Source organism: Alosa alosa, chromosome 3 (genome assembly GCF_017589495.1).
Source record: "Alosa alosa isolate M-15738 ecotype Scorff River chromosome 3, AALO_Geno_1.1, whole genome shotgun sequence".
Lineage (NCBI taxonomy): Eukaryota > Metazoa > Chordata > Actinopteri > Clupeiformes > Clupeidae > Alosa > Alosa alosa.
In genome coordinates, this window is record NC_063191.1 from 16,313,524 (window position 1) to 16,330,135 (window position 16,612).

General features: G+C 44.3%; 1 protein-coding gene across 11 annotated transcripts in view; it reads left to right on the forward strand.

Moving 5' to 3' along the window:
• Nucleotides 1-16,612, forward strand: part of LOC125291687 (R3H domain-containing protein 1-like) — a 45,946-nt gene that overhangs the window by 15,869 nt on the left and 13,465 nt on the right. For 3 of the 11 annotated variants that reach the window (XM_048238509.1, XM_048238517.1, XM_048238508.1), the window contains exons 2-17: nt 2,202-2,407; nt 2,650-2,863; nt 5,927-5,962; nt 6,355-6,447; nt 7,870-8,005; nt 8,161-8,239; nt 8,430-8,489; nt 8,823-8,963; nt 9,423-9,531; nt 9,674-9,769; nt 9,915-9,943; nt 10,065-10,118; nt 10,269-10,486; nt 12,226-12,504; nt 14,893-15,017; nt 16,154-16,315. In XM_048238509.1, coding sequence (XP_048094466.1) covers nt 2,690-2,863; nt 5,927-5,962; nt 6,355-6,447; nt 7,870-8,005; nt 8,161-8,239; nt 8,430-8,489; nt 8,823-8,963; nt 9,423-9,531; nt 9,674-9,769; nt 9,915-9,943; nt 10,065-10,118; nt 10,269-10,486; nt 12,226-12,504; nt 14,893-15,017; nt 16,154-16,315 — 1,791 coding nt within the window. In that variant the 5' untranslated portion in view covers nt 2,202-2,407; nt 2,650-2,689. The remainder of the gene's footprint in view (nt 1-2,201; nt 2,408-2,649; nt 2,864-5,926; nt 5,963-6,354; nt 6,448-7,869; nt 8,006-8,160; nt 8,240-8,429; nt 8,490-8,822; nt 8,964-9,422; nt 9,532-9,673; nt 9,770-9,914; nt 9,944-10,064; nt 10,119-10,268; nt 10,487-12,225; nt 12,505-14,892; nt 15,018-16,153; nt 16,316-16,612) is intronic. The other 8 variants (XM_048238511.1, XM_048238510.1, XM_048238513.1 and 5 more) reach the window with 8 other exon arrangements.

The following is a 16,612-nucleotide window of genomic DNA, read 5'->3' on the forward strand; positions in this document are numbered from 1 at the left end:
CTTACAGACACACAGAGACACACTCGCGCACACAAACCTGCTCTCACATACTCACACATGCAAGCACACACACCCCTTGGGACTGAAGGACACAAGACAGCTTGGTGCAGACAGCCCGCTTCAGCTTCTGTGATGCTGATAAAAGTTTTTTTTTTTTCCTAAAAAAAAAGAAAAAAACTTACCTTCCTTGAAGTGTGTCGTTTTCACAACATTTACACTTCCAACTGACTGTTTGCTTTTTAAATAGATCCGCTTCCGAATAGATTCTCGGCAGAGATTAACAGATACCAGGCCAACACCAAGACATTATACAACACAAATCTGAAGTGACTTGGCAGAATAGTCACATTGGACATTGTTGTTGGAGCTCTCGCCACAAGGACCCTGGAGAGAGAGAGAGAGAGAGAGAGAGAGAGAGAAAGACAGAAAGAGAGAGAGAGAGGGTCAGGCCAGCGTGGGAGTGGGTGTACTTAGAGGGCCAAATGTGACGCATAAAAACAAAGCAAAATTTTCCGCTCTCTCTAGCTTTCCATCTCCCGTGCTCTCTGTCCCTCCCTCTCTGCCGAGAACAGCTTTTTCCCCTGCACATTAGGAGCATAATCATTCTTGAGTGGTGTATTTTTTTGTGGGTGGGTGTGTGTGTGTGTGTGTGTGTGTGTGTGTGTGTGTGTGTGTGTTGGGGGGGGGGGTAATATGCAGAGTGCCTCATCACCTCTGAGCTGGTCCCGATTGCAGCCCCTAGCGATGAAGTGTGCAGAATTCATTTGATGGGGGGGAGGGTGATGGAGGTGTGTGGTGCACGGGGTTTTGGCAGGCTGTCATTGTGACGGCGGAGGCTTGTGCTGAGACGGCGGGAAGTGGTGAAATGAGGCCCAGTGGAGGAGCGGCTCCACTGCTACCTGCCACTGTGTGATGATGCGAGACAGATGAACACCTGTGTCAGCCTGTGTGTGTGTCTGTGTGTGTGCGTCTGTGTGTGTGTGTGAGTGTGAGAATGGGTGCATGTGTGCAAACATATGTATGTCTGCGTGTTCATCTGGTACTGTGTGGGGCTGAGTGTGCGTACTGTGTGTGTGAGAGAGTGTGAGTGGATGGTTGCGTGGTGGTGTGAGTGTGCGTGGCGTGGGTGTGTGTACGGTGTGTGTAAGTGGATGCTTGTGTGTGTGTGTATGTGAGTGTGATGGAGCCTCTTGTCCCTCACACCTGTCCTCTCCAATGACAGGCCCGTGGCGGCACCCTGGAGTGCCAGTCCTCATGAATCCCAATCAGCCGGGCCCATCAGCCACTTAAATAATGCAGCAGCCCCCGCCACGGCTCCATTAGCGTGATAAATGCGCTACAGCGCCACACAGACACAGACCCCTGTTTGCTTAGCCCTGCCCAGTACCCAGAGAGCCCCGACTACTGCACCCCGCCACCTCTCTCCCTCCCTTTCTCTCTCTCTCCCTCTCTTTCTCTCTCTCTCCCTCTCTTTCTCTCTCTCTCTCCCTCCCTTTCTCTCTCCCTCCTTTTCTCTCTCCCTCTCTCTTTCTGTCTCTCTCTCTCTCTCGAACTACTCTCGTTTTTTTCCACTTGTTTGTTCCCACTGACAACAATCTGCATGTTCCACATTATTGTGTAGTTTGAAGATTAATTTGATCATTAAGGGTTGCTCACATCGCAGTGACTGCTGAAGCTCTGCATCGGAAGCACATCATTGGTGGCACCCACCCAGAGCCAAGGGGGATTTATTTGGTACAAAGTGCTGTAGATGCTGAATTTTAAAGTGTGCCAGCTCGTGTTCTATCCAGATGTGACAGATTTCAGAATTTCATATGATGGTCTAGTAGGCTATAGACTATACAAACTCTGTAGATGTATAATCTGATGGAAACAGATACTAGTGACGGTGACAGTCCCAAGTTTTTTTTTCTCTGTCTTTGTAATTGTGCCTGGAAGCTTGAATTGGATCTGATGGATCTGATGAATCAGATCAGTCTGCCCTGAGAGGGCTAGATGCAGAGTGGCAGTGTAGTCTGATCATTAACGGGAAATTCAGATGCACCGCCTGCCACAAGCTAAAAGCAAACAAAGATAGCATCTTTGCTCGATCCTGTGACGTAATCTCCCAACAAGTGACTGTGTGGCTGCCTACTCCTTAATCCTGGCCTTCTCTCTCTCCTCCTCTGCTCTTCTCCTCCTCCTCTCCTTTTCTCCTCCAGGGTCGTGAGAGGTATGAGTGGCTCGTTGGCGCCCACTGCTGTCGCGGCCGGGAGCCAGTGCTGGTGATGGGGACATGGGCCTCTCCCTCAGGGCTTCCACCGCGCTCCACACACGCCGCCACCACCACCACCACCACCGCTGCCTCGTTCACTGGGACACCACGACAACACGCTACCGCAGGCCTGTCCGTAAAACACAACACTGGGTAAAAATCTTGCTCTAGCTCATAACCATTAGGGGTGTTTCATGTTGGCCAGCCACAGCATAGGGTAGATGTGGCTGACAGAACATACATGGACATCCTAGAAACGTCTTCATAAGGAACGTTTAAATAAGCAGTATGTAATTTGGATAAAGAGACACAAATAGAGATGTAATGGTATGTCAACGTAAAAAAAAAATGGACAGAAATGTGATTAATTCGGCCCATGTGCCGATCTCTTGTAGGTCCAGAGCTCTTGGTAGATGTTCCAAGTAGCCTTCTCTGATGAGGATGTCTGGTCCTGGCACTGACAAGGAGACGAGTGAAACAATGAGAGTTCTGGAGGAGGAGAGTGACCCGGCGCCAGAGGTCCAAGGCCAGACCTCCGGGTCTGACAGCAAAGACCGGCCCGAGCCAGTCAAGGAGGAAAGCAGCCAGGACAACCAGAAGGAGATGCAGGTAAACCCCCCCTCACCTCCCTTGCCATTCACATCAGCCTAAAGAGTAGAAGCAGAGACTTTCTAACGAGGAGACGCAGCACTCAAAGAATCCTCCATAGAAATGCATGGGGTTAGTTTATAAGGCCAGTATGGCAGTAGTCTACACATATTCCGCACCTTCCTGTATGCCTCCCCATTCACTTGAATAGTAAAATAGCTGCCTGATAATGGCCCAAAGTGTGTTGCCAAGATGGCCGCCGAGTGGGGGGGTGGGGGGTGCCTGTAGATGCCAGCCAAAGGCATTATGGCTGATTATGCAGGCAAATGCGATGAATGCGTGTTTCAGTTACATTAGACATGATGAATGCATTGGCACAAGCCCTAGTAGGGAGATCTTTTGAACAAGTTCACATTGGAATTGAAAACCGTTGAGATGAGTTGGAAGTGAAGAATAACATTGCATTGACTCGATGCAGGGGAGTTTTCTATAACAGAGAACCACTGATTTTTGTACCACAGATGTTCAGGTAGGGGTCAGCTTGGGCATCAGAGAAATTGCGATGCCAATTCGTAAACCAGAGCACAGAGCCCCAGGGAGTCTCGGGTCTAGCACAGCTAATCAATCGCCGGGTAGTTGTGTTGTGCGGTGGGAAGCCAGCGCTGGATGTACCCCCGTCCCGCCTCACCTGCGCTGCGGTGAAGGTCAGAGCTGTGAAGGCTTGCCCGGTGTGTCTTTATTTCATGTTGCTTGACAGCGAGGGGCTCTCAACGGCGGCACCCTCTAGATGCGGCGACATTTTCCATCGCCTGCTCCGGATTCCTTCTTCTTTTTTCATTCCCCCCTTTTTTTTTTTTTTTTTTTTTTCTGAAGCGTTGCTCCCACAGTCCTCCTTTTATGTCGTTCCACAAATCACTTCTCCCACATTGCCTTTGGAGAAGCAAAAAAAAACAACTGAAAATTCCCAACATACTTTGCTTGCTGAGAATCGTAGAGAGCTGAGGTAACAGCCGGGCACCTCGCAATCTGAGCGGATCCACAAGACTTCCTGTCTGTGTGGCCCGCTGGGTGGGGGTGGTTGGGGGGTGGGGGGGGACGCGGAGAGAGGGGGGAGGGGGGTGCGGTTGGGGAGTGGAGGCGCAGCAAGCGGCCGTGGCTGCCATCTGTCTCCTTTGCTTTGCAAATCGTTTCGGCTGACTGAACACTCGGCACACTGCTACCTGCACTCCTCCACCTCATGCATGCGGTCTCACCTGACAAGCTTGTGTGGAATGTCGATTAATCTAGAAGATGCAGATTTTGTGTCTGTGTCTGTCTGCGTGCGTAATTATTTGTGAAATAACATCCATGTTTTTTGAAGGTTAAGCATCCATCTTGGTTAACTACATTATCTGAACCCTTAAACTCTACACTGAGATCAAACACTGGCACATACATGTGTGGATATGATATTATTTAGTGCATGCTCATATGTTGTACATATGTGTTTTAGATGTATTTATGTTTAATGTGGATAGGTGGATGTATTCCAGACATCTATAACTTAAAGGGACACCAGGCAACGTTTTCGTGTTAATTAATCATCTTCGTAAGTCGGTATATGGTTAACTGACTCATTGCGGGGCGAATGAAGCTCTCTCACCCGCCCCTACTGCCTGTAGGAAGAATTTTGCAAGTTGCAAGTTTGGTGTATCCTACCCGCCGACCGAAGCAGGATCAGTTTACAGCACAGAGGAGGCAGGCTAACGAAACGCTAGAGATTGTTGCAAACGTGTGTATAATGGCAGAGCCGGCGAAGAAGCAGCTTAAAAACCCTTGGACGGAAGACGCAAAGAAAAGGAAAAGAGCTTCAGACCGAGCGAGGGGGAGTTTCGTAGAGAAAAAGCATCAGGCTTGCCTGGTGTCCCTTTAAGTCCGAGGTGTAAGCCTATGTTATTCAGAAAAGCACGACATGACTGACATGTCTGTGTGTCAACTAGTATGTTTCTTCAAATCGATTCATATAATTGTAGATGGCCTCAAGATAAAAAAATAAATGTTCGTTCTGTTTCCAACATAGCATTTTGATTTCCCTAAGTAGTCATTTCATTTATCTGTTCTGTAGTCTCGTCCAACAAGTCAGCACACAACATGCTGTGAGTTGACCGTTCCCAGCTGCCTCTCATGGAAACTAGCACATCAAGGCATCAGAAACAGGAGCCTGCAAACATACATACAAATTAAGCGTACAGTTTGTAGTGTCTGTCAGTATGTGTTAATTTCCTCCATTTAAAAAAAAGGGTTCTTTTTAGGGTTCTGGTATAAATCACACCCACTTCCAGTCATACGAGCACACAGATGGAACCGATAGCCTGATTTTGTTTGCAGAATAGATTGAATGAATTCTCTGATGAGATTGATTTCTCTGTACATCACTATCTTTAAAATTAAGGATTTTCTTCACACCATTAGCATCTATTGAAGTACTATTTGACCATGAATAAACAGCCAAACTGATTAGTTTTTTTTTGTTGTTGTTGGAAGCTTACAAATACCTTTGATTATGAAATGCAATGCATGTGATCCCATAAAAGAGGTTCTGAGAATGATGAATGTGCACGCAGGGTTTTCGGGTATTGGGCTGAGAGAAATGACTGTGGGAAAATTATATGGTGGCTCCAGTGCTCGTTTACTGTTGATTGTTGTCAATAGCATGAGGCAGTGTGTCTCACTCCAAACCCATAATACTTCTGCCACCATGCAAAATGGTGTACATTTAACAGGTGTTACATAATTTCTCCAAAAAGATACATCACAAATGATTGTGATGCAGTCCCCAACCAATTTACCTTGCTTTGAATAACAGCTCACTGCAGCAAAGCTGTTTGGCAGTAAATTGTTTTTGGTGCATAGTATTGTGTCACATCTTCACATATTAATTCATAACAGTGAACATCTGTTTTCACACAAGCGCAAATGTATGCCGTGTGGTGTGTTCCTCGAAAGAACCTTCTGTTTGAGGTCTTTTCTTGAGAAAGGCAGTCGGCTCATTTTGAAAATGCCGTTTCTCACGTGTTCCACTCTGTCTCATTGCCCACCTCACAGCAGCAAGGCTCTGGACATACAGGGATCAGGTCCAAGGTACAGTGGCAAGAGGCATGTCGGAAATGTGTTCTACTACACATTTCGCATGTATCTTTTTTGGTAATTTTTTATGCATTTGTTTGTTTGTTTTAATAACAATGTTGTTATTAAACAAAACATTGTTTTAATGTCTTTTTTTGTTTTCTGGTAGCATTTTGTCTGGTTTGTTTTTGTGATGTCCTGCCTACTGTTGACCTTAATTCTTGGTTTGCCTTGTTAATTTTATTTTTATTTGACAAACTGTCATAATGCATGGCATGTATGAGAGTTTGCACGATTTGTCCTTCCCCCAAACCTCACACCTTTTCTTTTTTATTATTCATATCATGTGGAAGTTCTGCATGTCCTCATTCAACCTGATTGACCCTCTAACCTTGCCTCTTCCTCAGTCTAATGCAAAGTTAAAGTTAGTTCGGAGCCTGGCCATTTGCGAAGAGCCCTCTCCTCCATCTGTTTCCACAGAAATGCCTGGAGAACATCAGGTAAAGCTCCACTGCAGCAAGTCTGAAGTACCACCCAGCCAATCATTACTCAGATCTATGAGCTTGCCATTTTACTCCTGAGATACTTATTCCCTTCCCCATCTTTTTTCTTTGTGCTTAGTTTCAGTTTAATATTTATATAACTAAAAGGAAATATACATTTTCAAAAACTTTACTTTGATAAAAATGACTTCGGTTTAGCAAGCAGAATAATGCGAGGTGTCCCACAGAGTGTTCTGCCTGCCAATTCTGTTTCAATGGCGTTCTCTGAGGTATTAGCAAGTGACATTCTAGCAGGCTTCTTTCCCACACAGTAGGAGTCACAAGCCGCGCTCGCCAGTGTAAACGGTGTGCACTTCCCTTCATTTGGGAAACCGTAGGGGGGCCAGTGCCATTCCCTCGGTGTCATATTGTGTGCCTGATGCCATTACCATCACTTTTGTCATGCTTTGAGTGCTGTTTTCTAATTTATACATTTTTTTTTGAAGGCTATACAGTAGCTTAGGGCACGGAGGGGGGTTGAGGTCCAGAGTGCTCAAGGCTGAAAAGAAAAAAACGTTTTCCCTTAAGGCTTCTCCTCAGGCTGCCCTGTCAAGGCCATGCTGGCATTGACTGCCTTCTGTCAATTCTGGGTATTTAGTAAATCAAAGGGTTCGTCCACCTTTGCCTGTATTCACTCAAAGTGCTAGAGCAGGTTGTAGGGTAGATTCAGAACAGAAAAATAAATGATGTTTCTTCAGGGAGAAGTCTCTAATGCTCTCTCAAGGACGAGAGACCCCATGAGTGCCAGTGGAGTTGATTTCCCAGCATGCTCTCCCTCCAGCTCAGTGACAATACATCAGCCGGGGAATTTGAAATCTCCTTACTGGCTAGCACAAATCTACATAATGGCTAACACAAAACCACATAAACTCACATTTGGAGTCTTTGTGATGACGAATAACACCTGTTTATGATAAAGTATCATAAACAATTTTATCATCTTGTTAATCCAAATCATTCCTTGGTATTTTGCTTAATCCAAATCCAGTCCTTGGTATTTTGTATTTTAAACATGTGTAATGACCTCAACTGGAAGAAGGTGGTCTTTTTTAACATGAGGTGCAACACTTCAATTGTATTTCTGTTCTAGCTTACTAGACATCTTTTTTTTTACATGTTGTAAACCTTGTATAATCATTTATAAATGTTGTATTAATTCATGGTTCTAGTTTGCATATTATAAAGCATAATGTAGTTCAAATATTAAAGGAGGGCATCAATGAGTGGCCCAAAATATAGAACAGTGTCTGAAAATAAACTTAAATGGAACAGGTCCGTTTGGACTCTGAATGTCCTTAGTCATTAAAGGGGTTTGGCTGGACACTCTCTAACGTATCGTGGAGCACAATCAGCAGCGTGTGTTTTGTCCTATTTCTACAGGGTGAGATTGAGGTCCAGCTTTCACAGTCGTTTGACAAAGAGGAGACGGCTCCACCCAAGAGCGAGGATGGCAAAGACAGATGCCCTGACAAGCTGGAGAAGGCTGAGAAAACGCCACGGAAGATGCTGTCTCGAGGTGTGTGTTGGTGTAGGGATGTGTTCGTGTTAGTGTGTGTGTGTTTTGGTCTTTGCTTGGTTTGTGTTGTATGTCAAAAATAATCCAGACAGGACAACAAGGAAGGAATTCATGCTTGAACAATCAGCTCAGTGCTTTTGTTTGTTTCCCTTCAGATTCTAGTCAAGAATACACAGACTCAACTGGTATCGATCTCCACGAATTCTTGGTGAACACACTGAAAAACAATCCCAGGTTTGTAATCGATCTAAATAAGTTTTCCACTGTTTTATTGCTGACGTTAATATGATCTTTAATGTCATCAGAAAAGAAAATTGGTTGTAGATTAAAGTTGGCTGCTAGATATTAATCTCTTTATGTTATTTGATATTTTCCTCTCAGTTTTGTCCCCCAGAAACCCATTATCTGTACATTTCCTTCACAGGGACCGAATGATGTTGCTGAAGTTGGAGCAAGACATTCTGGACTTCATCAGTAATAATGAGTATGTAGACACTATATTACCTCGTCTATACAAACATTTACATCATACTTGTAATTCAAAAAAGCAGTGTCATGAGTGGAATAATAATGAATTGCTTGTAATATCAGCACACCACATGAAACACTCTATTTCATATATGTACTTACCTTCAATCTCCTTCCAACTCCTGGTTGCCAAGAGTTGACTGTGGGTGGTCATGTGTCACAAAGTGTGGGATATATTGAGCAAGTTTAAATGAACATGGTAGGGATGCGATGCTGGGTTAGATTAATTCTAATCATGACTTACACACATGCATTATTTATTTGCCTCGGGTCTGCCATTTGTCACCAGAAGCCAGAGAAGAAAATTTCCTCCGATGACTTCATATCATCGAATGCTGCTGCACCGGGTTGCTGCATACTTTGGCTTAGACCACAACGTTGACCAGACCGGGAAATCTGTCATCATCAACAAAACTAGCAATACAAGAATGTAAGTCTTTCTTAGACTCTCATCTATTTCTACTTAAAGGATAATTCCGGTATTTAGCACTTTGGTTGGTTTTGGATGAACTAGAGTGGTGGACACAGAAATGTTTACGATGGGTCCTGTCTCGACTTTTTGACTCGTTTAGAATCGCCTTTGACTGCCTCAGAGTGGCTGGCTACATGTTTGTGCATGCCTGTAGCCGGCCACTCTGAAGCAGTCAAAGGCGATTCTAAACGAGTCAAAAAGTCGAGACAGGACCCATCGTCAACATTTCTCTGTCCACCACTCTAGTTCATCCAAAACTAACCAGAAAAGGGATTCAAAGTGCTAAATCCCGGAATTATCCTTTAAGGTTGAAAGATGATTTACAACTCATTTTCCTCTGAATTTTAAAAACATCTGTTTCATTATACCTTTGATGGAAAGTCGATGACGTCTTTTATCAAACTTTTGTCTTAACAGACCAGATCAAAAATTTTCAGAGCATATCAAAGATGACAAAACAGATGACTTCCAGAAACGCTACATTCTGAAAAGGGACAATGCCAGCATAGACAAAGATGACAACTTGGTAATGAGCAACACTGGTCTCTCAACTCAATTAGTCCATATTGCCACTCTCATCATTCCTAACCTAGCGGTCCCTTAGTAGCTGTTGTCAATGGCATTATGCTTCTTTAAAGGCTGTAGAACTGACAGTGATTTTCTTTCAGCTGCGAATGCGCCTGAAAGAGGACAGGAGGAGTAAGTCTATAGAGGAGCGAGAGGAGGAGTATCAGCGAGCCAGGGACAGGATATTTGCCCAAGATGTAAGAGCTTGTCTGATGGATAATAATGTGTGTCCTGGATAATAATGGTGTGTCCTGTCTGATGGATAATAATGGTGACAGTCTTGATTACCATCAGTGTTTTTCATGCTTGGCTTGCCATTTATACTCTGCACATGCCTTACAGGGTCCTGACAGCTTCCCTCCTGACAAAAGGTGAATAGTTTTCTGCATGGCTTCAGATATATCAAAAACAAGAACTGTGCAAAATCTTTGTCCAGTATCTGAACACTTTTAGTCATTCTGATCCCTCTCTCTCTCTCTGAACTGATCTCAGGATACAGGAGGACGACGGCTATAACAACACACAGCAAAGACGACAGATTTTTAGGTAAAGACAATCTGTTTTTCTACATCACATCACATTAGATTTGCTATCATTTAATTTGTAGTTGAATCATATTAAAGATAGCCTTTTTTAACACACAGGTAGAGAATACATTCTTAACCAATGTTGCCGAAAACATGCTGTCCCCTCCAGGTTAAAAGACAGCCGGTCGGGAAACAGCCGGCAGAGCAGTTCGGAGAACGAGCCCAGGTACTCGGAGCCGCGGCCGTGGAGCAGCACCGACTCGGACAGCTCCAACCGCAACCTCCGTCCGGCCATGACCAAGGCTAGCAGCTTCAGCGGCATCCCCGTGCTCATGCGCGGCGACAGCTGCAACAGTAGCAAGAGCACTGGACGCCTCTCCAAGACAGGTGAGCCTTCTGCCCACCCACCCTACTCACTAGCGCCCTAGCGCTTTGCTTCTCCACTTGGTTACACCAACGTCACCAGGTTCCAACCAGTCTGTAGTCACACATCTACACAACACACACACATGAATAGGTAGATCTTTCTTTCTTTTTTTATTCAAGGGCAATTCAATATATTGTCGGCGTCTTCTTGGTTCAGTGATTTATATTCGCTGTATTCTCATTTATAGTGTTGAGTTGCTGGTCTAAAGCGCTCATTACGGGGAAGCTCAAGACAGTGTTTCCCCTACAATGTATTCATCAGCGGCGCAGCGCCGCTCCTGGAATTCAAGCGCCACTGCAAAAAAAGTTGCCTAATTAAAAAAAAAACAATAGACGCAAGTGAATAATCCTGTTCAAGTACTGCAATAATCATGCTTTGTAAATGCTTGTGTTGATTGGTTGGATGGTTATATCATAATTTGTAACTCAATCTGTCCATTTATTTCACAAAATCCACCAGAAGTCACCATTTCAAATTTCAAAGAAGTCAAATTTTTCTCTTTTTGGGGGTGGCTTCCTACGATCAACAGCACCGCTGCCGGAAAAAATTCTAGGGGAAACACTGCAAGATGTTTTATTTAGTACTGAATCTGTTCATTGGAGCTTTGCGTGCTTATACTGTCTTCCTATTTCACAATCCGTATCACCACATCTGTGTTTCTCTCTGTAATTCTTCTGGAATGGATTCACTGTCCAAACTTATCTTGTGCCAAAACAAAAATGAATGGTTTTACCTTTCATTGAAGCAGCAATTGCTACAGAATTGATTCATATTCTAAATATTAAAATAGTTTAGTGTTTTGTCACTACCTACAGTATGAAGTAGATTTAACTGGCCAAATTTCTCTGGCTTTCCCCCATGGGCAATATAATAATAATTAATTAAACAACGTTGGACAGTTCAGGGTACTAGGCAATAATATATGCCAGAGAAACACTTAAGCAAGTGTCAGCACTATATTATACATTACTGAGAGCAATTCTTAAATGTCCTCTGGGTGCAATGACAATCAACGTATATATCCACTTATGAGCAAAGAAGCTAAATTAATCAAGATCTTAATCAAGGAGCTAATTAAATTGCCATTCATTGCTGATAAAATCATTATCTTTGTCTCCCTGATCCCTGAGGTAATTAGAGAGGGAAATTGGTGATGTATCTGATTTCTTTAGATTTGACCTTTCAGAGATGTTAAGATATGTACTACCTTAAAAAAATGATCATCGTAAAAACATTTAGATCCTTCATGACATATTGTCTAAATCAGTCAATCCAATTCAGATGGCAACACAAATAATCAGTGCCTTCAGTTTCCGGCTACTGTCTAGGCAGAAAGATACCAAAGCATTTAGGGCCTGTGTCCACCAATCGCGTATTTCGCTGATAGCGCCCTTAACCTCATTTTCAGAGCGCTTCGGTCAAGTGTTTATTGTTGCTAGGTTACGGTCTTTAGCCGCAGTCAGCGCAAAAAATGCAATTGGTGGACACAGGCCCTTCATCTATGATCTGTTAGCCTCTCTGCCCTGACCCTGTCCCTGTCCCTAAACACAGCATGACCTTTGACCTCCCTCACCCTTTCCACCACTAGTGCATGATTATAGTGTTGCATGTCTAACACACACCTGTGGGCTAAGCCTCCTGTCCTTCCTTCCTCTTCTTCCCTGTTCCTCCTCTTCCTCTCCTCTTCCCTGCCTCTCAGGTTCTGACTCGTCTAGTAGTGTAGGCTCGTCCACGGGCTCGCTCTCTCGCTCCCAGCCGCCTCTCCTCCCCGCCCTGCCTCTAACCCAGCAGCCAGGCCCTGGCGCGCCCCTTTCCTACCCTGCCGTCAGCCCTGCTGGTCCCGCACCCTACAAGGGGTGCCGGGGGGGCTCCTCCTCCTCCTCCTACACAGCGCCCTTGGCTAACCATAGCTACTATTTGCTTCCTCTGGAAGCCACCGGGATCTCCCCCAGCGGTATCCTGTTGAACCTGCACACAGGTTGGTATCCCTCAGCCAGGGTCTTACTGGGGTGTGTGTGTGTGTGTGTGTGTGTACAGTGCCAGAATGTCCTGTTAACCAAGAAACTAATCCCATTCTCCATAGTTGTTTACAGACAGATCTTGGTCTCTCTGTTGTGTAGCTCAGTGATGGATTAAAAAGTAACAGTCATGTGAATGACTCTATAATCCCTATGATACTGAAAAAATAAAGGTATAGGTTTTAATCCCCTATCATTATCCAATTTAGACTAGCTGTAGCAGCACATTAAAACTTAGCAGAACTTAAACAATTATGGAAGCATCTTATTTGAACACAAGATCAGTAAAGCAAAAGCCACTTTGTAGAAGAATCCAAGCAACTAAATGTTCTCCGGAACCCTTGATAAAGGGACATGGCAAAGGCTACACCGGGTCTACAACTGAAGTGTTCCGTTTGCGTAGTGAAAAAATTGTTTTTAAGAAGAAGACTGGTCCAATTTTTTCGAACGTACACGCTGCAATCATATCAAGTGTAGCCAGTTCTATTGATTATAGCAGAAGCTAATGGTTGCAGCAGACGCAACACGAACGGAGTGCTTCAGTTACGTGCCTGGTGTAGCCCCCCTGTTAAAACCCAGAAACTTTCCATAGCGGAGTCTAATTCATAATACATTTATCCCCGTTCACCTTGTTCTGGCTTTTAAATATGCATGCGGCTAATCAGAAGGGCTACAGGGCTGACACTGATACATGTTAGAGAAGCAGCCAGGCCAGGTAATTGCTTATTGACCTTTACTAAGGAGCTGGCAAATGTGAGTTGTTGTCCCGGTGTGTGCAAGGAAGCCCCAGGAGTGTGTTCAGATACAGTTGCCTCATGACTCAAGGAAAGGCACTTATCACAGGGTCACCAGGGGGAACTGATGAGGGCTGAATGCCAAACTCAAGTTCATGTGGAGTAAATGCCCTTATGAAGACTTTTTGTGATGTAGCACTAGCCAGTATTAAATAAAGGGTTTTTAAACTATTTTGTTTAGGTGATGTTAAGAGTGGCTGTTAAGAGTGGCTCAGGAAAGAGTTGCCATTCTCCTTTTCTCTAGTTATTTGGAGTTGTGCTTAAAGCCTTCTACATATTACCAGATGTATGCAAATCAACATTATAGACTGTCCTGTTACGTGTGAGTGATGGTGAAGTTGACATTAAATACGAGAAGGGAAACTGGACATTCGCACAGCGAAACGGAACTGCCAGTTGGAATTAATGCACAATGGCATTCATATCAGCTTGATCAGATTCTCAACTGACTATGAAAGCTACCCAAAATGTTCCAAGTCCCATATGCAGACCCATTACATGCCATTTTGATCTTCTTAATTCTTGCTGAAGCGTGTCACACAACCTAACAGCACTACAAAATGTGCTGCCACGTGAGAACCTTTATACCCTATTTACAAAAGAAAAAGGTGATTTAAAATGCATAAAACAAACAAATTAAAATATGACCAAGAAAAGACCTGTGGAGATAGGCTGATTGAATCGATTCGGAATGTAGTGAACAGGGTTCCCACGGGTCATGGAATTTCTGGAATATCATGGAATTTTAGAAAGTCTATTCCAGACATGGAGAGTCAGGGAATTTGGTCATTTTTGGGGAAAAGTCATGGAATATCAGGGAATTTTGTTGAGTACTTGTGGTTAGCCCAACTTTGTTTATTCAATGCCCATTTATTCATCTCCCACTCTAAAAGACCAAGATTTCAAGTTTCAATTTTCAGTTTTGTCATGGAATTTTACATTTGACTTAAGAGTGGGCCTGAGTGAAGTGCTTTTTCACACCAAGACTGGAGTTTTTGTTTCGGTCTTCACTGTTGGTTAGCTCTTGACAGCCAGCACTTGTGCCCTGCAGTCAGCAATCTTGAATTTCCCCTTGGGGATCAATAAAGTATCTACACATAGATATCTATCTATCTATTTATGTGCTTCTGTGTGTGTGTGTGTGTGTGTGTGTGTGTGTGTGTGTGTGTGTGTGTGGGTGTGTGGGTGTGGGCTGGAGTCGGCTGTCCCTCCAACGTGCAGGCTACGTGTTCGGTTCTCTCTCTCTCTGTAGATTAGACGGTCTAAATAAAGGCTTTTCAATCAATGCCTGACTTGAGCCATGCCTCGCAGACATGAGTGCAGGCTGAAAGTAAAGTTTTCTGCACCAGCAAGAACCTTCAGAAATTCATGGTCTCTGGGCCATGTGAATGTTTTTTTTTATTATTATTATTATTATTATTATTGAGTTGTCAGTGTGTGTGTGTGTGTGAGAGTCATCAGTATGCAAGTATTATTTTGAATGTGTGTCTCTCTCTCTCTCTCCCTGTCTGTCAATCTCTTTCTCTCTCTCTCTCTCCCTCTCTGTCCCTACAGGTCAGCCCTTTGTGAATGCCGAGGGCAGTGCGGTGCTCTATGGCCCCACCCTGGGCGCACAGCCTGGTAGGCCCCAGCAGCCTCCCCCAGTGCCACCTGGCTCTGCCAACCACGTCATTTCCCAGGTCAGTACCACAGACAGGGTCTGCTCTACTTGAAGCTCTGAAAGTCTACTGGATGCAGTCTTCAGGCTAACAAAAATAAACTAGCACCTGAAATCCAATTTAGGAAATAGGCTCAGTTTTAGATAAGTTTAGGAACAGTGGTAGGTGCTCAGAAACTGTAGGAACTAGCCAAAAGTTTGTTAAAAAATTACAAAGAATTATAACAGTTTATTAACAAATCTCACAGTTTATTTAGGCTAATGGTGTCTGACCATTAAAACACTCCATGGAGCAGTAGAAATAAGAAAGACAGTAGAGAAAGAGAACTCGACTGTCCCAGTGGTGTGGACTTGAGGCATTTTCTCACAGCTTGAAGGAGATTAAACTTCTCTGGAGCTCCGGAGCGACTGCAGTTTCTGACACAGAGTCCCCCCCTAATGTGTTAGTTGTTCCTCCCTTCGTGTGGTCCCACCACTGTCCAGTCAGTAGCCTCTTAATTGTGTATCAGCATATTAAGCCCCAGCACAGCCATTAGGAGTCATCATCACAGTGCGTCGTGTCCCTCACCAGGGCCCAGGGGCCATAAAGAAAGCAGAGCATGTGAAATTGATTTGACCCTCGCTGGTCACAGGAAATGAGACGGGGGTGGGGGGGGTATGGTTTCCTCCAACGCGGCCCACTCCGGGGATAGGCTGGGTGGCCAGGCGAGTGAGGATGAGCGTGAAGAGGTCATTATGTGATTACTGCATATGATGGCTGAGTGGTGAGGTGATTGCATGGGATCTAGCTAATGTAGAACTAATTTTATTTTACTTCAGCCCATGGGGAATTGAGGAGGCAATATGTACTTTGTTTCTTTATATTTTCATTGTAGACATATCTGCAAAGTCATATTTTTCATTGTAGACATCTGTAACCAAAGTACAAAGTCTGATAATAGTCGTTTCCACCTTACATTCCAGTCTACTGTTCTTATCTTTCAGGTTTTTGTTAAACTGTTCCTTCTACGTTTCTTTTCCATCTTACTTTTCCATGTTAGTTAGTAAAATGCCGCCTGCCCGCTCTCTCTGTCTCTGACAGAATCTCTTTGACATCTTCAGCTTGTGTCTGATCATCTCTGGTCTAATCTCCTTATCTCACTCTGACCTGTCCTTCAGTCTGCACCTCCTCCTCCTCCTCCTCCTCCACCTCCACCTCCTCCAGCCATTCGGTCCTTGCTGCCGCCCGTGTTGCCGTCGGCTCAGCCTGTCCACTACCACGCCACGGCCTCTTACGCACCTCCGTTCTTCTCCGCCTCTCCTAACCAGCACTACACTGTGGTACTTCCTCTCTCTCTGCTCTCCATCACTTTGTCTTTGTGTTGTTTGTTTATTTGTTTGCTTGCTTTTTCTTATTTCTCTTTGTCTCAGTTTCTTCTATTCTTTTGTTGTTCTCCTGTGCATGTCGGTCTCCTTAACAATCTCCATCTTGCATAAATATTCTTAGTTCTTTGTGAGTTGATTTCCCCTTGGATATACTTTTCTTTCTGTGTGTGTGTGTGTGTGTGTGTGTGTGTGTGTGTGTGTGTGTGCGCGTGTGTGCGTGTGCATGCGCACACGTCTGTTCATAATATAAAC